At 41.3% G+C, this 21171-nt stretch overlaps 1 protein-coding gene across 1 annotated transcript in view; it reads left to right on the top strand.

The window, feature by feature from the left end:
- Positions 1 to 21171, top strand: part of GNG2 (G protein subunit gamma 2) — an 86549-nt gene that overhangs the window by 59525 nt on the left and 5853 nt on the right. Inside the window, exon 2 of the mRNA XM_070732983.1 lies at positions 17007 to 17141. Coding sequence (XP_070589084.1) covers positions 17055 to 17141 — 87 coding nt within the window. The 5' untranslated portion in view covers positions 17007 to 17054. The remainder of the gene's footprint in view (positions 1 to 17006; positions 17142 to 21171) is intronic.

Genomic DNA, 21171 nt, shown 5'->3' with positions numbered 1-21171 from the left:
GACGGACTGGCTGTGGGTTTTGCCTCCCAAGGACAATCTAACCTGTCCATCCATTACCCTGGGGGGGGGAATTAGAGAAACATGTTTCAGCTGTGGCAAGAGGGGCGTTCGCCCAGGTTCGCCTGGTGCACCAGTTGCGGCCCTATCTGGACCAGGAGTCACTGCTCACAGTCACTCATGCCCTCATCACCTCAAGGTTCGACTACTATAACGCTCTCTACATGGAGCTGCCTTTGAAAAGTTTTCAGAAACTTCAGCTGCAAGAGCAATCATGGGCTTCCCTAGGTATGCCCATGTTACACCAACACTCTACAGTCTGCATTGGTTGCCGATCAGTTTCCCGTCACAATTCAAAGTGTTGGTTATGACCTATAAAGCCCTTCATGGCATCAGACCAGAATATCTCCAGGACCGCCTTCTGCCGCATGAATCCCAGCAACCAGTTAGGTCCCACAGAGTTGGCCTTCTCCGGGTCCTGTCGACTAAACAATGTCATCTGGCGGGACCCAGGGGAAGAGCCTTCTCTGTGGCGGCCCCGACCCTCTGGAACCAGCTCCCCCCAGAGATTAGGATTGCTCCCACCCTCCTTGCCTTTCGTAAACTTCTTAAAACCCACCTCTGCCATCAGTCATGGAGGAACTGAGACATCTCTCCCTGGCCTATATAATTTATGCATGGTATGTTTGTGTGTATGTTTGTTTTTAAATAAGGGGGTTTTTAGAGACTTTTTAATATTAGACTTGTGTTATATTGTTCGTATTATTGTTGTGAGCCGCCCCGAGTCTGCGGAGAGGGGCGACATACAAATCTAATAAATGAAAGAAAGAAAGAAAGAAAGAAAGAAAGAAAGAAAGAAAGAAAGAAAGAAAGAAAGAAAGAAAGAAAGAAATATGACAGTACTTGGTTGGATGCTTTCTCTTGCATGTGTGGAAAATATCAATTCACTCAGAAGCTACTGTATTTCTGTTAAGGTTACCAAGAGTCAGTAAAAAATAAAGCAGAAGTTCTTTCTATATCAGCGATATCCAACCTTGCTTCAGGCAATTTCTATTGGGGAAAGATTTGCACAGAAACTCAAGGGAAGGATGAGTGGGAGCTGGGGATTTGCAATTGGTATTTTTGTGACAGCTAAAAACCCAGTGTTGCAGATTAGGTCATTATGCACAGAACCAGTTGTGCTGGTTAATGGCCGCAATAAAGTTAAGTAAGCAAAGAGCCTGAATATTAAGAGACAATTGCTCTCTTATCATTTCTATCTGCTCAGTATGTTCCAGCAAAGTGGTTGGGCTCCATATACCCTCCATTAAATATTGCTATCTTGTGGCCTTGAAGAAGCATGCTTTTTTTCTGTTGTGGACCTTGGAACAGCATCCCCCAGATGTGAACCTGACTGATCCCAGTCCTGGAGTTGATGTTTGTCACTGTTTAATGGTCCCTGTTTTGTTTTGTTGGTTTTCTTAATAAAGTATCTGTTGAACATTAATTTAATGTTTCATGCTGTTCTTTTTGTTGTGTATTGCTTTTAAGTTTTATATTACTGCCCAGACTTCACCGGATTTGAATAGCTAATAAATTTAAATAAATAAGCTAAACAGATGTTCTCTTGAAAAGATTGTTGTCATAAGCTACTTCACATATCCCTTTATTAACTACTTCATACTACTATTGCTCCATCATCATCAGTATACTAATTATTTGCAGGAACAACTTTTTTTCAATTGTATCTGGGTTTTATTTGGGTTTTAAAATTTCATATTCTCTGGTGGCTAGTTGGTTGCTTCTGTTGTTGGGTTGGAGGTTTTTCCAATTATATTGTATTTTTTTTCTTTACCTCATCTTGAGTTGCATGAGAATTAGGCAGCCTTATAAATGAAAGGAAGAAAAGGAAGGAAGGATAAATTATGCCCCCCCTTTGCAGTCTCAAATGAATGAAACTGGTGAGAAAAAAAAAGAGTCTGGAGGGAAGTTAGAAAAATAGGATGTGAGAGGTACCTTATAAGTACATATATAAAGATCTAGATGTCCCATACGCCTAATATGAGCGACATAGGCAACAATGGGAAATTATTGCTAAATAAGTTAATAAAATATTTGGATGCTGTAGGATCTTTTAATGTACAAAATGCAAGGTGCATGACTCTTATTTTTCTAATAAATCCAGATGTCATCCTTTAATCATCAGATCATATTTTCTTGTTCTTCCATCTTTTTATCAATTTTAAAAATAATCTTGATATGCTATATCACTACACGAATTATGAAGGAGTAAAAAACTGTATGAAAACCAACCAACTGAATTTTTAATCAAACAAGGTGAGGTTTTCATGAAATGCCAAACGGATCTAACAGTTCAGGAGTTTGTGCATTGCTAGACCTTGGGTTGTGCATGTTATCACATTAAGCCTGTTACATGGACACATCAATTGTATCTCATTAATCCTGATTTGAAATTAAGCAAGCATATTCCAAGTGCAACAAACTCTGAAATGAAGTTTTATTGTAGAAAAGCCAATACATTTATTACAAGATTTCAGCACTTTATAATACTGTATATCAAAATACAAGCCATGTTTATAATAACATAAGACTTGAATTGTTGTAAATCTTTTTCCTACTCGCATAATGTAAGGAGCTAGTAACAGAAGACACTGTTAAGACCAGAAGAAGTAACATAGAAACATAGAAGTCTGACGGCAGAAAAAGACCTCATGGTCCATCTAGTCTGCCCTTATACTATTTTCTGTATTTTATCTTAGGATGGATATATGTTTATCCCAGGCATGTTTAAATTCAGTTACTGTGGATTTACCAACCACATCTGCTGGAAGTTTGTTCCAAGGATCTACTACCCTTTCAGTAAAATAATATTTTCTCATGTTGCCTTTGATCTTTCTCCCAACTAACGTCAGATTGTGTCCCCTTGTTCTTGTGTTCACTTTCCTATTAAAAACACTTCCCTCCTGAACCTTATTTAACCCTTTAACATATTTAAATGTTTCGATCATGTCCCCCCTTTTCCTTCTGTCTGACTGCACTGTTCACCCATTTTGAGACTGTCAGAAATCACTACCCCTAAATCCTTTTCCTAGTCTCTTATTTTTTCTAGTCTCTAGAAAAGTAACTTTTCCTAGTCTCTTATTTTACTCATCCAAGGCAGGGGGTATTTGGTTGCTTGCTTGCAACCGTGCGAAAATTGGTTCTCCAGAAAAAGAAGCAAAGGTGGATTCTATACCAAGAGCTTTGCCTTCTAGAAAAATAATCAGACCTGGTCTAGGTACATGAAAAATTAAGTTGGCCCTGGCCTGTACTTCAACTAGCATCTTAGCTATGCATGTGTGAAAAGGGAATACATGACCTTTTTGCCTTATTCAAAGCTCTTGTGAATATTGGGTGCCAGGTGCTGATTGCTAATTAATTAACTCATCTGTGGAATGGATTGCTAATTAAGCAGTCAAGGAGGCTTCATGCTAAAAGGAGAGATACTAACTCAGACTCTTTTGTCATGGCTGATGTCATCCTGGAACCAATCCCACAGGCTTCTGGGCCAGGTGTGTTTGCCTTTGTTTGCTGGTTACTAAAAATAAAATATTAATAGAGGATTGAAGATAGTCACAGCAGCTGGAGGAAATGATGCAACTTTGCCCAAGGAAGAGAATATTAAAGCTATAAACCTAACCAGAGGCTGCTTAATATTGGGAGAAGTTGATTAGGAGCTTATTCAGGAAAGCATTCAAGAGGAAATATTGGGACCATGGTCATAGATTCAACTGTATAGCTGCCTCAATCCTTTCTTCACTCATCCTATCTAACCAATGTCCTGTACAACTGAGAGTACGGGAAATGGTTTTCTTTGTGTTTGAATGTACAGTAACCTGAAGCCAACCAAAGTTATATTTTACTAACAAGATTTGCCATGAAGGGAGCTCGGGTGGCGCAATGATTAGTGCAGCACTGCAGGCTACTTCAGCTGACTGCTAGCTGTAGTTCAGCAGTTCAAATCTCACCACTGACTCAAGGTTGACTCAACCTTCCATCTTTCCGAGGTGGGTAAAATGAGGACCCAGATTTTTGGAGGCAATATGCTGATTCTGTAAATTGCTTAGAGAAGGCTGTAAAAGCACTATGAAGTGGTATATAAGTTTAAATGCTATCGTTATCTTTCTTTTTTTAAAGGTCCTTCCCCCCCCAAAACAGGTTATATTCTAAGTCCATGTCAATACACATTGTGTTAGTTTTCCTGCTTTGGAAATCATAAAACCAAGGATATATCTGACTTGTAGTAATAACAACACAAGAATTCCAGCAAGTCGCTCCCCTTTAAATGACACTTCAATATATAAACAATTTATGACAGCACAACATTATTATTATTATTATTATTATTATTATTATTATTATTATTATTTATTAGATTTGTATGCTGCCCCTCTTCGAGGACTCGGAGCAGCTCACAACAAGAAAACAGTACAAATCCAATATTTAAAACAGTTTAAAACCCTTAACATAAAAACAATCATACATCTCATACAGACCATACATAAAGTGGAAATGGACCAGGGGAATCAATTTTCCCATGCCTGATGGCAGAGGTGGGTTTTGAGGAGTTTGTGAAAGGCAAGGAGGGTGGGGGCAGTCCTAATCTCCGGGGGGAGTTGATTCCAGAGGGTTAGGGCCACCACAGAGAAGGCTCTTCTCCTGGGTCCCGCCAGACGACATTGTTTCGTCGATGGGACACGGAGAAGGCCAACTCTGTGGGACCTAACTGGTCACTGGGATTTGTGCAGCAGAAACATAGAAGACTGACGGCAGAAAAAGACCTCATGGTCCATCTAGTCTGCCCTTATACTATTTCCTGTATTTTATCTTACAATGGATATATGTTTATCCCAGGCATGTTTAAATTCAGTTACTGTGGATTTACCAACCACGTCTGCTGGAAGTTTGTTCCAAGGATCTACTACTCTTTCAGTAAAATAATATTTTCTCATGTTGCCTTTGATCTTTCCCCCAACTAACTTCAGATTGTGTCCCCTTGTTCTTGTGTTCACTTTCCTATTAAAAACACTTCCCTCCTGAACCTTATTTAACCCTTTAACATATTTAAATGTTTCGATCATGTCCCCCCTTTTCCTTCTGTCCTGCAGACTATACAGATTGAGTTCATTAGGTCTTTCCTGATACGTTTTATGCTTGAGACCTTCCACCATTCTTGTAGCCCGTCTTTGGACCTGTTCAATTTTGTCAATATCTTTTTGTAGGTGAGGTCTCCAGAACTGAACACAGTATTCCAAATGTGGTCTCACCAGCACTCTATATAAGGGGATCACAATCTCCCTCTTCCTGCTTGTTATACCTCTAGCTATGCAGCCAAGCATCCTACTTGCTTTTCCTACCGCCCGACCACACTGGCCCATGATCTTCCACTCTTTGGATTTAAAGAGCTGCAGTGCCTTTTTACTATAGTTTGTCTTGGGCCCACTTTGTCAGAGAGGGCTGATGGAGGAACTGTGTATCTTTTCCTCTGCAGAAGCTACTGGTGATTTTTTTTTAAAGTGAAAATCCCTTTTTTTTTTTTTTTTGCAAATCCCTCGGTCTCAGTGGGATGTTTTCTCCTTTGAATGCTGCAAAGCTGTTGCAAACTGTTGTGCCTGAAAAATCTCTGCTACGTGCCAACAGGCACAGAAGAAATCTGCAAATGCCTGAAAATAGCATAAAAGGCATCTGTCAGGTGCTCCAACATGGAGCGTCTTGCTTGTGATCAATTAGCTGGAACCAGGCCTTGTTTAGCTAGGAGCTTGCTTCCATCCATTGCAAAGTTCTGTTTAATTTACTGTATTTTGCCAGCTAAACAGTTCAAGGGACCTTCTGGTTTTTGAAGAGCCTTCCTATATTGAAAGCTCTCCAGAAATGCATGGTTTTTTCGGTCTCCGGGGTGCTGCAAAAAAGCAGCAAACAAAACATCTAATTTGAGGAAAAGTCCATAGTACTGAACCTAGAATGCCTGGGTTAAAATATATACAACACTAGTAAATAGATTAATATCCACCAATTTTGTTCAAATATTATGTTACACCAACACTCCGCAGTCTGCATTGGTTGCCCATCAGTTTCCGGTCACAATTCAAAGTGTTGGTTATGACCTATAAAGCCCTTCATGGCACTGGGCCAGATTATCTCAGGGACCGCCTTCTGCTGCACGAATCCCAGCAACCAGTTAGGTTCCACAGAGTGGGTCTTCTCCAGGTCCCGTCAACTAAACAATGCCGCTTGGCGGGACCCAGGGGAAGAGCCTTCTCTGTGGCGGCCCCGACCCTCTGGAACCAACTCCCCTCAGAGATTAGAATTTCCCCCACCCTCCTTGTCTTTCGTAAGCTACTTAAAACCCACCTCTGCCGCCAGGCATGGGGGAATTGAGATACCCTTTCCGTCTAGGCCTTTACAATTTTATGCATGGTATGTATGTATGTATGTTTTTTTAATTATTATAATGGGTTTTAATTGTTTTTAGTATTGGATTATTATTATACACTGTCTTATTATTGCTGTCAGCCGCCCCAAGTCTCCGGAGAGGGGCGGCATACAAATCCAATAAATAAATAAATTATAAGAGATGTGGTGGTGCAATGGTTAGAATGTAGTATTGCAGGCTTCTAGCAGTTCAATCCTGACTGGTTTAAGATTGACACAGCCTTCCATCCTTCTGAGGTCTGTAAAATGAGGATCCAGATTGTTGGGGGAAATACGCTGACTGTAAACCATTAGAGAGGGCTATAAAGCATTATCAGACTGAATATACAGTGGTACCTCTACCTACAAATGCCTCTACTTACAAACTTTTCTAGATAGAACAGGGTATTCAAGGTTTTTTTTTGCCTCTTCTCAAGAACCATTTTTCACTTACGAACCCAAGCTTCCGAAACTGTAACTGGAAAAGGCAGGGAGAAGCCTCCGTGGGGCCTCTCTAGGAATTTCCTGGGAGGAAACAGGGCCGGAAAAGGTGGGGAGAAGCCTCTGTGGGGCCTCTCTAGGAATCTTCAGAGAGGAAATAGGGCCGGAAAAGGCAGGGAGAAGCCTGTGTGGGGCCTCTGTAGGAATTTCCTGGGAGGAAACAGGGCCGGAAAAGGTGGGGAGAAGCCTCTGTGGGGCCTCTCTAGGAATCTTCAGAGAGGAAACAGGGCCGGAAAAGGCAGGGAGAAGCCTGTGTGGGGCCTCTCTAGGAATTTCCTGGGAGGAAACAGGGGCGGAAAAGGCGGGGAGAAGCCTCTGTGGGGCCTCTCTAGGAATCTCCTGGGAGGAAACAGGGCCGGAAAAGGCGGGGAGAAGCCTCTGTGGGGCCTCTCTAGGAATCTCCTGGGAGGAAACAGGGCCGGAAAAGGCAGGGAGAAGCCTCTGTGGGGCCTCTCTAGAAATCTCCTGGGAGGAAACAGGGCCGGAAAAGGCAGAGAGAAGCCTCTGTGGGGCCTCTCTAGGAATCTTCAGAGAGGAAACAGGGCCGGAAAAGGCAGGGAAAAGCCTCCGTGGGGCCTCTCTAGGAATCTCCTGGGAGGAAACAGGGCCGGAAAAGGCAGGGAGAAGCCTCCGTGGGGCATCTCTAGGAATCTCCTGGGAGGAAACAGGGCCGGAAAAGGCAGGGAGAAGCCTCTGTGGGGCCTCTCTAGGAATCTCCTGGGAGGAAACAGGGCCTCCATCCTCCCTGTGGTTTCCCCAATCGCACGCATTATTTGCTTTTACATTGATTCCTATGGGAAAAATTGCTTCTTCTTACAAACTTTTCTACTTAAGAACCTGGTCATAGAACAAATTAAGTTCTCAAGTATTGCAATTATACATGCTGCTAAGTTTTTCCTAGAAATGTTTGAGGGTTTGGAAAATGTGCCATATAGTACTTGGTCAAGAAAAGACACCATACCTATCATAGCATCTGATGTACAGTACTCTAAATTATTAACTGCACAGAAGACAATATTTGTAGCTCAGGGTCTCCCTTTTGGGTCCATAATGCTCACAGAGCTTATTACCTTTACTTTTACCACTCTTCTTGCAAAACAGAGCAGTTGAAATCTGTGGAGAAAACTCTTGTTATGGGAAGCTTGTTTGTGAGTTCTATTCCTTCTGATAAAGCAGAATATACGAGTAATTTCACTCCATCCCATGAATTCCCAGATGCCTAGAAAAATTATGTTTAACAAAATGGATAAGTTAACATGGGGAGTTAGGGAAAGTGGATTCAAGGTATGGTTTATTATGCACTTCCACATTGGTGCCAAGAAAACTACATATACAAATCCAGCTCAACTCCAAGCGTTATTTATTAGCCATTATGCAAATGGTAAAATAGAGCTCACTAAGAAACTCACTGTGTTATTATTTCTTACATTAATATGCCATCATTGAGTAAGACCATCTAGTTCTGGCCAAGAAGAAATGAATGTTTGTTGAATGACTGTTTTATTTAGAAACATAGAAACATAGAAGACTGACGGCAGAAAAAGACCTCATGGTCCATCTAGTCTGCCCTTATACTATTTTCTGTATTTCATCTTAGGATGGATAAAATATCCCATCCCAGGCAGGTTTAAATTCAGTTACTGTGGATTTACCAACCACGTCTACTGGAAGTTTGTTCCAAGGATCTACTACTCTTTCAGTAAAATAATATTTTCTCATGTTGCTTTTGATCTTTCCCCCAACTAACTTCAGATTGTGTCCCCTTGTTCTTGTGTTCCCTTTCCTATTAAAAACACTTCCCTCCTGGACCTTATTTAACCCTTTAACATATTTAAATGTTTCGATCATGTCCCCCCTTTTCCTTCTGTCCTCCAGACTATACAGATTGAGTTCATTAAGTCTTTCCTGATACGTTTTATTCTTAAGACCTTCCACCATTCTTGTAGCCCGTCTTTGGACCCGTTCAATTGTGTCAATATCTTTTTGTAGGTGAGGTCTCCAGAACTGAACACAGTATTCCAAATGTGGTCTCACCAGCATTCTATATAGTGGGATCATAATCTCCCTCTTCCTGCTTGTTATACCTCTAGCTATGCAGCCAAGCATCCTACTTGCTTTCCCTACTGCCTGACTGCACTGTTCACCCATTTTGAGATTGTCAGAAATCACTACCCCTAAATCCTTTTCTTCTGAAGTATTTGCTAACACAGAACTGCCAATGCAATACTCAGATTGAGGATTCCTTTTCCCCAAGTGCATTATTTTACATTTAGAAACATTAAACTGCATTTCAGGAGTTTTAACTCTTTTTACATTGTTTTTATTTGTTATACGCTGCCCAGAGTCCAAAAGAAGTTGGCTTATAAATTTAATAAATTAAATTAAATCAGACTCCCAGGAAGTTCTTCAAAGTTTACTCTTATTTGCACTTGCTCAGAATTTTGAATAATATCCTAATTTGTGAGAACAATGCTCTAAAAAAATGGAGCTTTCTTCTTTTTGTTGCATACCCATTTAAGGGCATTTCTTTCACTTCCCATCCAGGTATTCATGGTGTCTCCCAAGTTCCAGGGTCAGAAATATCTTGCTTTCAAAATGTCTCTTGATCCAACATCCTGTTTTTGTGGACAAATTCCTATTAGCTAAGAAGGCTTTCTCCCTGCTCTGCCTCTCCTTCCCCTCTGTTGAGCAGCATCCTATGCCAGCATGCTGTCTCCATGGAAACAAGCACATCACCACTCATTTTTACTAGCTTTCTTGTTCCTGGACTGTGTTAGTTTTCAAATTTTTATACCATACATCAGTGTTTCCCAACCTTGGCAACTTGAAGATATTTGGACTTCATCTCCCAGAATTCCCCAGCCAGAAAACACTGTCTGGGGAATTCTGGGAGTTGAAGTTCAAATATCTTCAAGTTGCCAAGGTTGGGAAACACTGCCATAGATCATAAACGAAAAGTTGTGTAATCTGTAGTATAAATGGGGGGGGGGGGGAAAGAAATATAGAACTTGAATAAAAAATGTAGAATTAGGTCATATTAAACACGACCTAAGCATAGCCCATAAAATCGTCTGCTACAACGTCCTTCCTGTCAACGACTACTTCAGCTTCAACCACAACAATACATGGGCACACAACAGATACTAACTCAAAATAAACTGCTCCAAACTCAACTATAGGAAATATGGCTTTAGCAACCGAGTAGTTAATGCATGGAACTCACTACCTAACTCTGTAGTATCATCACCTAACCCCAAAAACTTTACTCTTAGACTATCCACTGTTGACCTCACCTCGATTCCTAAGAAGTCAGTAAGGGGTGTGCATAAGCGCACCATGTACTTACCATCCCTGTCCTAATGTTTCTCTATTATTAGTACCAATATCATGTATATAAACATTGTTATATCTTTGTGTACTACCAATACTGACTGACTGACTGAACAAACAAACAAACTGTTGCAGAAATCCCATAACATTATTCCAGTGAGCAGTATTTTGCTCTGGTTTTGAGTGCAAGTAATCCCTCCCAGAATAAAATTCAGATATGATAATAAGGCAGCTCTACTCCCTCCTGATCACCCTGAGGAGATGTGGGTCTACAATTCTAATCATATCAAAGCAAATTTGGAAGAGGTCAGATAGGAAAAACTGAGGTAAAATTGTGTTGAGCCCCCCCCCCCCAACAGTTTGTTTGCAAGGACGAGAGAGTCGGGGCCGCCACAGGGAAGGCTCTTCCCCTGGATCCCACCAGACGACATTGTTTAGTCGACGGGACCCGGAGAAGGCCAACTCTGTGGGACCTAATCGGTCGCTGGGATTCGTGCGGCAGAAGGCGGTCCCGGAGATCCTGCAGTGTGTCAACTTATTTTGCCTACACATTTGAAAGCGGTTGTATAGTTTTCCCCAGCGTGGCAACCCCCTAGAACTGAGCCCAGTTGAAGCACAGATGGATGATGCCACATTGGGTGGGTAAGTGGCTTATTTAACAAGCTGGTGTCACTATTGTCATCAATGCAGCTAATTTACTTCTCTAAAAGCCATGCATGTTCATCATCATTTTGATGTATGTATGTATGTATGTATGTATAACACATTTTTGCTGATAATGAAAAGGAAGGGAGACTAGTATAGATCTATTTCAAACTATTACGCTCTCATCAGCTAGTCGCACCCTTATAAGAAGAGTTTACCGGAGATGCATTTCATTAAGAACCTTTGGAGAAAAATATGGGAAATCTTCTCTATTGCTATCATAGAGACTTTTAAAATCTCCTTTTATTTTGTACATTCTGTATGTGATTATGTCTTTTATTATTTATTATGGGGTTAGTTTTAGATATTATATTTGACTTCACTTATTACTTTGTATCTTTTGTAAGCTATTTTGTAAGCTGTCCTGAGTCCCTTGGGATTGGGCGGCATAGAAGTCCAGTGAGTGAGTGAGTGAGTGAGTGAATGAATGAATGAATGAATGAATAAACAAACAAACAAACAAAGAAATGTTCTAAAACAAAATGTTCCCAAAATGTTTACCTGACTTTGCAGAGCAGGTCTTTTTTTCTTGAACACCCAGGTCTTATCTACAAAAGTTCGTAAGTAGAGGCATTCTTAGGTAAAGGTACCACTGTATGAACCAGGGGCAGATTCCTCTTATGTGCTGCTACCAGTGTGCTGAGCATGCAGCATGAGGCTTCTCGTGTGTACACATGCACTACGCATATGTGCATGTGCGTATCCCCAGTGTTGTTTTGCATCTGTGCATGCACAGGAAGCAAAAAAGTGCTGAAATCTTGAGAGGGGATACGTGTGAGAGATTTCAGATTTCCGCATGCGCGGAAGCAAAAAATTACCAAAACCTCTTACGCATGAGCATCCAGGACCGCCTTCTGCTGCACGAATCCCAGCGACCGGTTAGGTCCCAAAGAGTTGGCCTTCTCCGTGTCCCGTCGACTAAACAATGCCATTTGGCGGGACCCAGGAGAAGAGCCTTCTCTGTGGCGGACCCGACCCTCTGGAACCAGCTCCCCCCAGATATCAGAGTTGCCCCCACCCTCCTTGCCTTTCGCAAGCTCCTTAAAACCCACCTCTGTCGTCAGGCATGGGGGAATTGAAATGTTTCCCTCTCTCCTAGGCTTATAGAATTTATACATGGTATGCTTGTTTGTATGATTGGTCTCTTAAATTGGAGTTTTTTAGGATTATTTTTAATATTAGATTTGTTACATTGTCTTCTTTATTGTTGTTAGCCGCCCCGAGTCTTCGGAGAGAAGCGGCATACAAATCTAATAAATAAATAAATAAAAATAAAATCCCCTCCCATGATTTTGCTTCTGCCTGCGCAAGAGTCCCACGGGATTGAGCAGCATAGAAGTCAAACAAACAAACAAGACAAAACAAAAAAGATAGAGGTGCCCGAAAGGCTCCGGAGTGTTTGCGCACAAATTGCACAATCTGGCGGCCGGCCACTACTGGTGTGCAACCCACCACTGGTATGAACCCAAGAACATTAATTCAATAATTAATTTAGATACAGGAAAATAGTTTCAGATCACAGCAAAGGTCTCAGGAATTCATTATTCAAAGCTGAAGCTTTGTTCCCTATGCAGCCATGTTTGGTCTCAAACAATGGGCGGAATGAAAGCTTGCTTAATTATAGTTTACAAGGCAAGGCAATTATAATTCTATAATTAAAATAAGGCAATTATAATTCTTAGAGTTTACTAATGAAGGTAAATAAAGGTTGTGAAAGCAGTGAGAGCCAGTTTGGTGTAGTGGCTAAAACATCAGGTTAAAAACGGAGATAGAATTTGAGTCCTGCCTTGGTCCATTTCTGAAAACCCCACCAAGAAAATGGATGGAAACTAATCAAGGAGAGAAGCACCCTGGAACGTAAGGAGAAACTTCTTAACCGTGAGCACAATTAACCAGTGGAACCGCTTGCCTTCAGAAGTTGTGGGTGTCTCATTACTGGAGAATTTTAAGAAGAGGCTGGACTTGTCTGGAATGGTATAGGTCTCCTGCTTGATCAGGAGGTTAGACTATTTTTATTTATTTTATTTTATTTATTCGATTTTTTTTATGCCGCCCTTCTCCTTAGACTCAGGGTGGCTTACAACATGTTAGCAACAGCATGTTTTAACAGAGCCAGCATATTGCCCCCACAATCCGGGTCCTCATTTTACCCACCTCGGAAGGATGGAAGGCTGAGTCAACCTTGAGCAGGTGATGAGATTTGAACCGCTGACCTACAGATCTACAGTCAGCTTTAGTGGCTTGTAGTACTACACTCTACCTACTGCACCACCTCGGCTCATAATCCACAATCCCTTCCAGCTCTATTCTGATTGATTGTTTGTTTGTTTGATTGATTGATTGATTGATTGATTGATTGAAAATGGCAAGGACTTGTCCATGCAGTCTCCAAGAATTGAACATAATTGAACAGAAGAAAAAAAATGAAGGTCCAGATGTCACAGTTTGCACAAATACTAAACCAGGGAGCGTGTTTTTTCACAGTGACACACCATGCTTAGCCAAATGAAAGTAAAGTACACTATTTAGTAACTATGGAGAAGGTTCCAATGAATCATCTATGTTGGTTCAGGAATCTGAGGAGCCTCATTTACTCCAGGGGAAATTCCCCAGTTGTTTTTCGTCCACCGTGTTTCTCTGGAAATAAGACCTCCCCAGATAATAAGCCCTCACCTCAGAATAAACCCTCCTCCAAAAATAAGCCCTCCCTGAATATATTTAACCGCATGCACAGTCAGTTCCCGCCATTTCCTCGGGTTGCAGTTAGATTGACAGAGCTGGAAATCAGGTAAGACAACAAGAGGAGCCCTGTCTTTCTCCATACACCCCAAAATAATAAAACCATCCCAAAAATAAGGCGAAGCGCTTATTTCGGGGTTCAGAGATATATAGGACAGGGTCCTATTTTCGGGAAAACATGGTAGCAGCATCTTGACCCTTTCACGGATATTTAAAAACAGTTTATCTGATATTATTGTTCAATTATTATTGGGAGGTATGAGGTATTGTCCCTCATACCTCTCAACGGGCAATAAGGGCCCAGAGGACTGGCCTTCTCCAGGTCCCGTCCGCCAAACAATGTCGGCCGGGGAAGGGCCTTCTCTGTGGTGGGTCCGACCCTTTGGAATCAACTGCCTCCAGAGATCTGTACTATCCCCAACCTATGGGTCTTCCAGAAAGCCATTAAGACCTGGATTTTCTGGCAGGCCTGGGACTAGGAATGATTGAGTGTATGCATGGTTTTAGGGTTATTGATGTATTTTATGCTATTTGCCGTTTTTATTGTTGCGACACTTTTGTACTGTTTTCTTTTAAGTTGTGATTATTGTGAGCCACCCAGAGTCCTGCTGGAGTTGGGCGGCTTATAAATATCACAAAATAAATAGATAAAATAAGTAGAATTGAGTTTAATTGCTTTTCTTGCTGTTCAGTTAGAAAAACTGAGTTTGAATGTGAGCAATATTTGCAAAGCATTATTGTCCCTTGGCTCTCTTTAGCACTAACAACATTACAGGTACAACAAATGTCTCAGTGACAGACAGTTCTTTAAAGTCTCACACTTCCAATGCATAGTCCCTGTCTGGATGGCAGTTTAGAGAACATCCCTCATTATCTGTTTTATTGCCCATATTAGCTGCTGCTACAGAAGAAAAGTATTCTGGCTGAAATCACATAAAATTAAATTGTTATGGAAAACATGGCTGTCCTGTATAACTTGGCAGGTTTTGCTTAAGACCCTCATAAACTCTTACTAATGGAAATAATGATTTTACTCTTGCAATCATTTTTATGGTTATTAACCTGACTTCATATCATTCTACATTTAGTTCACCAAAGCGTTTGCTGTTTTATTGCATAGCTGATAACTGTACATTACCTATCCATAGGCTGGAACAATATATTCACTTAAATTTAAAAGGTAGCAAAAGATAGAACAGTCTGTGATTTCTCATGAAGTCTTTTACTGGATGAACAGAACTTGTCCAGATATGTTTTAGTGTTGATCACATTGGCAGGGCCTGCTGGAAATGACTAACATCTGGAACACCAGGCGTCCTTCTGCTGATTCTTCTAGATCAGTGTTTCCCAAACTTTTGACATATTTATTTATTTTATTTATTAAATTTGTATGCCGCCCCTCTCCGTAGACTCGGGGCGGCTCACAGCAGTGTTAGAAACAATGTACAATACAAATCTAATAATACGAAGTTAAAAACCCATAATTTAAAAAACATGCACACAACACACCATACATAAATTATATAGGCCTGGGGAAGATATTTCAATTCCCCTATGCCTGACGGCAGAGGTGGGTTTTGAGAAGTTTACGAAAGGCAAGGAGAGTGGGGGCAATTCTGATCTCTGGGGAGAGTTGGTTCCAGAGGGCCGGGGCCACCACAGAGAAGGCTCTTCCCCTGGGTCCCGCCAAATGACATTGTTTTAGTCGGACCTAACCGGTCGCTGGGATTCGTGCGGCAGAAGGCAGTCCCAGAGATATTCTGGTCCGATGCTATGAAGGGCTTTATAGATCATAACCAACACTTTTAGGGTACCCCTTCCATAATTTTCGTAACGCTTAGTACCCTTTGCCAAAAGAAGGGTTGTATTTTAATAACAATCAAAACATATTTATTTATTTTAGTACATACACAAAATAATAAATGAAAAATAAAATTATTCTTAATAAAATATAAATAAAAGTTATATTATGAATAACATTTATCTGGATAAATGAGAAGGATGAAATTGTTTGTGCTGAGATGACGAATCGTCATAATTTGGTTCCCTGGTTGTTAATTTTAATCTGAGATGCAGTTCCATGTCCAATTGTCTGTTCCTTTTTTTTAAACTTAATGTCTACAAATGCTGAAAAAGCAACTTCACATAAATATGAAGTTGGAAAGGGCAAGATGTACTGTATTTCAGAACTTTTTCTGAATGGGTACCCCCACCAAACTCTTCCTGTACCCCTGGGGGTACATGTACCACACTTTGGGAAATACTGTTATAGATCATGGATGTCAAACTCACATTGCCATCAGATGATGTATCACAATGGTTTTTCCCCTTCGGGCTGCCAGTTTGACATCCCTGTTCTAGATCAAATTTTAAGCTGCCAAAATGAGGCCAACTTCTTTGTTTTGTCATTGGCCAAAAATAAGCCACTCTTGGTACATTTTAATAGGCAACATACCAGCAGATGGACTGAGCTCTGTGTCTCCACATTCACATAGCATCTTGTTATCCCCTAAGACAGTGTTTCCCAACCTTGGCAACTTGAAGATATTTGGACTTCAACTCCCAGAATTCCCCAGCCAGCATTCGCTGGCTGGGGAATCTGGGAGTTGAAGTCCAAAGATCTTCAAGTTGCCAAGGTTGGGAAACCCTGCCCTAAGAGCCTCCACTTGGGTAAATTAGTTTTACATTTAGGTGCTCTAACTCTTAATTTATTTAAGATCCTCTAAGTAGTATAAGGGAGGTCAGCTCTTTCAGCTATATCCTCCTTTCATATTATTCTATGCTCAATGGTTTTCTTCCTCCCTCTTTTAATTCAATTTTATTCTTGTGTAGCCTCGCGAATGCTTGTTCTTTCTATAAATGTGTAAACAAGAGTTGTACTTCCGCTGAATAAAATACAGTAGCTTTTTCCAAACCTCTATCAGATGCTTAACTTCTATAAGGAAGAACAGAGTTCTATCCAGTGGTGGGTTTCAGAATTATTTTACTGAAAGAGTAGTAGATGGTTGGAACAAACTTCCAGCAGACGTGGTTGGTAAATCCACAGTAACTGAATTTAAACATGCCTGGGATAGGCATATATCCATCCTAAGATAAAAATACAGGAAATAGTATAAGGGCAGACTAGATGGACCATGAGGTCTTTTTCTGCCGTCAGTCTTCTATGTTTCTATGCACCGTTTCCTTCATTAGATTCCCTATACCATGCAACTAGGTTTGCAAATCTGGCAGTTTATTAGTTTCCTGATGGATCACTTTTTAATTTATTCTCTTTTATTTGACAGTGCATTTGAAGAGGTAGGAACCAACATCTCCACACAAGAAAGGCTCAAATGGCCAGCAACAACACCACCAGCATAGCCCAAGCAAGGAAGCTGGTGGAACAGCTCAAAATGGAGGCAAATATCGACAGAATAAAGGTAAAAACCATTTAGCACTCTAATATAACTTTGATTCATCTAACAACTATACAATTCTCTGAACAGCATCAGTGATTCACTTAATGACTGCATCGCTTAGAAATGGCACTCTGGTCCTAATTGTGGTCATAAATCGAGAACTATCTCTATTGAAAAAAGTGCTCTGAAAGTTTATATGGGATCTTTTCAGGTGAGAAAAGGAAATTTATTGCAGTAATAAACGTATTTGTACGAAGCGTTGAAAGCATATTGGTGAGTCAGTGGCGAGTGCTTGGGGATAAATTAAGTAATCCCAAACTCTTTTGATCTCAATTTCAACACTGAAATTGCCTTGGATGTTCCATAGATGGGCTCAGTTGAGAGAGTGGACTGGGATTTGCTTTGATTTTGCAGGGTCGTTTGATACTGCTGGCCATACATCTTGTGGAAGCAAGGCATAGTGATGTGATGGTTCCACCATTTATCTATGTGGTGAATCGCCAAAAATATCATTTGGGATGATAGTTCTGTTTATCTCCCTAGCACTTGTGAAATAAAGTCCTGTAGGTTTCACCTTTATGTCTTTTCATATCAGTACGAAGTTGCTGGATGAGCTCACCAGAGAATTTGAACTGAAGCATCATAAATTTGTAGTTGGCACCCAGCTGTACTTATCTTTATCCCTTGGGTATCATTCATTGGGGGTCAAGGGAAAGGGAGGGTTTCACCCTATCTTTGTGCTCAAGTTCCCCATGGACAATTGGTGGGCCACTGTGCGACACAGAATGCTGGACTCAATGGGCTTTGGCCTGATTCAGCATGGCTCTTCTTATGTTATAGGGGACACAATCTGAAGTTAATTGGGGGAAAGATCAAAAGCAACATGAGAAAATATTATTTTACTGAAAGAGTAGTAGATCCTTGGAACAAACTTCCAGCAGACGTGGTTGGTAAATCCACAGTAACTGAATTTAAACATGCCTGAGATAAACATATATCCATCCTAAGATAAAATACAGAAAATAGTATAAGGGCAGACTAGATGGACCATGAAGTCTTTTTCTGCCGTCAGTCTTCTATGTTTCTATGTTCTTATCTTTGTCATCTGAGTACGATTTGGTCTAGTAGTTAAGGCACCAGGCTAAACACAAATGAGTATGAGTTCTAGTCCTGCCCTAGGCATGCAAGTCAGCTGGGTGACTTTGGGCCAGTCACTCCTGTCAGCCCACAGGGTCAGGCACAGGTGACAATTCCTGTCATAATTAATGGATTAACCCATCTGAAAAAAGTGGAGCCTCAGCTTGCAGTAAAATGCTAGGAAATAAACTGAATCAGATGCAGCTGTGCAGGTGTTAGATAAAGAATAGACATTTGGATACCTACCAAACATTTTGACTATGCTTAAAGTGCAGTTGTAGATGAAACTCTAACCATTTAGCAGATATCAAGCTATTAATCCATTCTATACAGGGGGGGGTTCTTCTTCGCTGGCGCTACTGGAACATGACAGGCGCCTGCGCGTCTGATGGGCAGGCAAGCACTTGTCCAGTGGGCAGGCGCATGTCAGTGTGAGATTTATATTCTGCACATGTGCTGGAAGCCAAATCTTGCATGGGGATGTGCACGCGAGCGAGATTTCAGCAATTTTTTGCCGATATTTTTGCTGCTGCGCGTTTCCCCAATCGCACGCACTATTTGCTTTTACATTGATTCCTATGGGAAAATTGCTTCTCCTTACAAACTTTTCTACTTAAGAACCTGGTCACGGAACGAATTAAGTTCATAAGTAGAGGTACCACTGTATCTCTATTTTCCCCTCCCTAATCCCTTAGCTACAGTATGGCAACACTGACGTCTCAAAATGGCCTCAGTCAGGTCAGCTGAGATGAGCATTGCTCTCCAGAGTCAGACATGACTGGATGGAGGAAACCTTTACTGTTATAATTATTCACATGGGCCATCTGTTCTCTCACCTTTTCATGGACAGCAGCTACACCCTTACAAGGACCTAAAACCAGGCCTCCATACATTCGCTTCATGAAGAAAATGTTCGTGGGCACAGCAGTTGGGCACCTCTTCGCTATGAGCCAAGGGTGTGCCTCCAGCTTTCTCACGCCCTATCCTTAAACCAATGGGGGATGAAACTTTGCATTCTTACCCCGCCCAATGAATGTATGTAGGATGTATGACGTATGGATGTGTTTGTTTAGTTTTTAACTCTAGGTTTTTTGGAATGCAATCTTATATAGATTTCTAATATGTTGTAAGCCACTAAGAGTCTCAGGAGAATGGTAGCATAGAAATCGAATGAATGAATGAATGAATGAATGAATGAATGAATGAATGAATGAATGAAAAACAAACAAGCAAACAAATATGGCCGGACAGAATTTGTTTGTTACTCACAGCAAGTGGGGAGGGGGAGGGGACTTTTTGCCTCCGCCAGTTGGATGAAGCTCTTTTCTCCGCAGCAGCTGATCGGCCGCTGTCTTCTCTCCCTCGCCCAAAGACCCCTAGCTCTTGGCCCCAGCCCTTTGGTCACAAAAATCCAAATTCAGCCACAGCCTTTTGGCCACATGGGACACTTCGCCACCATCCAATCAGAACAGTTGTTACAAAATGCTACTTTTGAAAGGAAAGAATGGGACAGTTTGCTTTTTCATACACACACACACCAGTTGAATGATAGAGAGGGAAGGGGCCTCAGTGGTCATCTAGTCTGACCCCTCTTCTCATTCAGGAGACTTACAGAATGATAGAGAGGGAAGGGACCTCGGTGGCCATCTAGTCTGACCTCTTAGGATAGGAGAGCTCCCCTTGGAGAGCCAGGCCAGCTATGTGGATTTCACTTCTTGTATAACCTAAATGAAAAAAGGAGGGGAATTACCATATTTTTTGGAGTATAAGATGCACCCTTTCTCCCCCTGAAAGAGGCTGAAAATTTGGGTGCACCTTATACTCCGAATGGAGCTTTTACTAAGCTTTTTTTCAGCCCTAACGAAGTGCTAACGAGTGAAGCGATCTTTTGTGCTTTGCTAGCTAAGCAATCTTCCTTTTCACTGTTTCTCTCTCTGAAGAGAGAGATAAGTGAACTGTTTTAGAAACCGCTTTTTATCCCCCAACCAGAGGATAAAAAGCAAGCACGTACACTCAAACCCAGCAAACTATAATGTGCTGAAGTTGATCAGACTAAGGACTAGCCACATGAATACCTGGTAGGCAGATTATTTTTTTCTCTATTTTCCTTCCCCAAAAACGAAAGTGCATCTTATACTCCAGTGCATTTTTTACTCCAAAAAATACAGTACAGTGATACCTTGTCTTATGAACTTAATTGGTTCCGGGACGAGGTTCATAAGGTGAAAAGTTTGTAAGACGAAACAATGTTTCCCATAGGAATCAATGGAAAAGCGATTAATGGGTGCAAGCCCAAAATTCACCCCTTTTGCAAGCCGAAGCGCCCATTTTTGCGCTGCTGGGATTCCCCTGATGCTCCCCTCCATGGGAAACCCCACCTCTGGACTTCCGTGTTTTTGCGATGCTGTGATTTCCCTGAGGCTCCCCTCGCTGGGAAACCCCACCTATGGACTTCTGTTGCCAGCAAAGTGCCCATTTTTGCACTGCTGGGATTCCCCTGCAGCATCGCAAAAACACGGAAGTCCGGAAGCAGGGCATCCCAGCGGCGGCGGCGGGTTCGTAAGGTGAAAATAGTTCAGAAATAGAGGCAAAAAAATCTTAAACCCCGGGTTCGTATCTCGAAAAGTTTGTATGACGAGCAGTGTTCCCTCTAATTTTTTGGGGGGGTGGGCGGAAAAGTATAGTGTCTGAGCGGCAGTCCCTTCAGGACTGGGCGGCACAGAAATAATAAACAAACAAACAAACAAATAAAAAACCCACCCTGTTTTGCCTCAGAGAATTTCAAAATAAAATACTGTACTGTGTGTCTATAACAGTGAGCTCATAATAGGGCAACTCTATCAATATCAAAATGCCACTTAAATAGTTGAGCTAGTTTCAAACTAGATTTTGATTTTCTTTCTCTCTTCCTTAC

This window comes from Erythrolamprus reginae, chromosome 1, assembly GCF_031021105.1.
Source record: "Erythrolamprus reginae isolate rEryReg1 chromosome 1, rEryReg1.hap1, whole genome shotgun sequence".
NCBI classification, from domain to species: Eukaryota; Metazoa; Chordata; class Lepidosauria; order Squamata; family Dipsadidae; genus Erythrolamprus; species Erythrolamprus reginae.
Note: the sequence above shows the minus strand (reverse complement) of the source record. Positions and strands in the feature narration are given on the sequence as shown.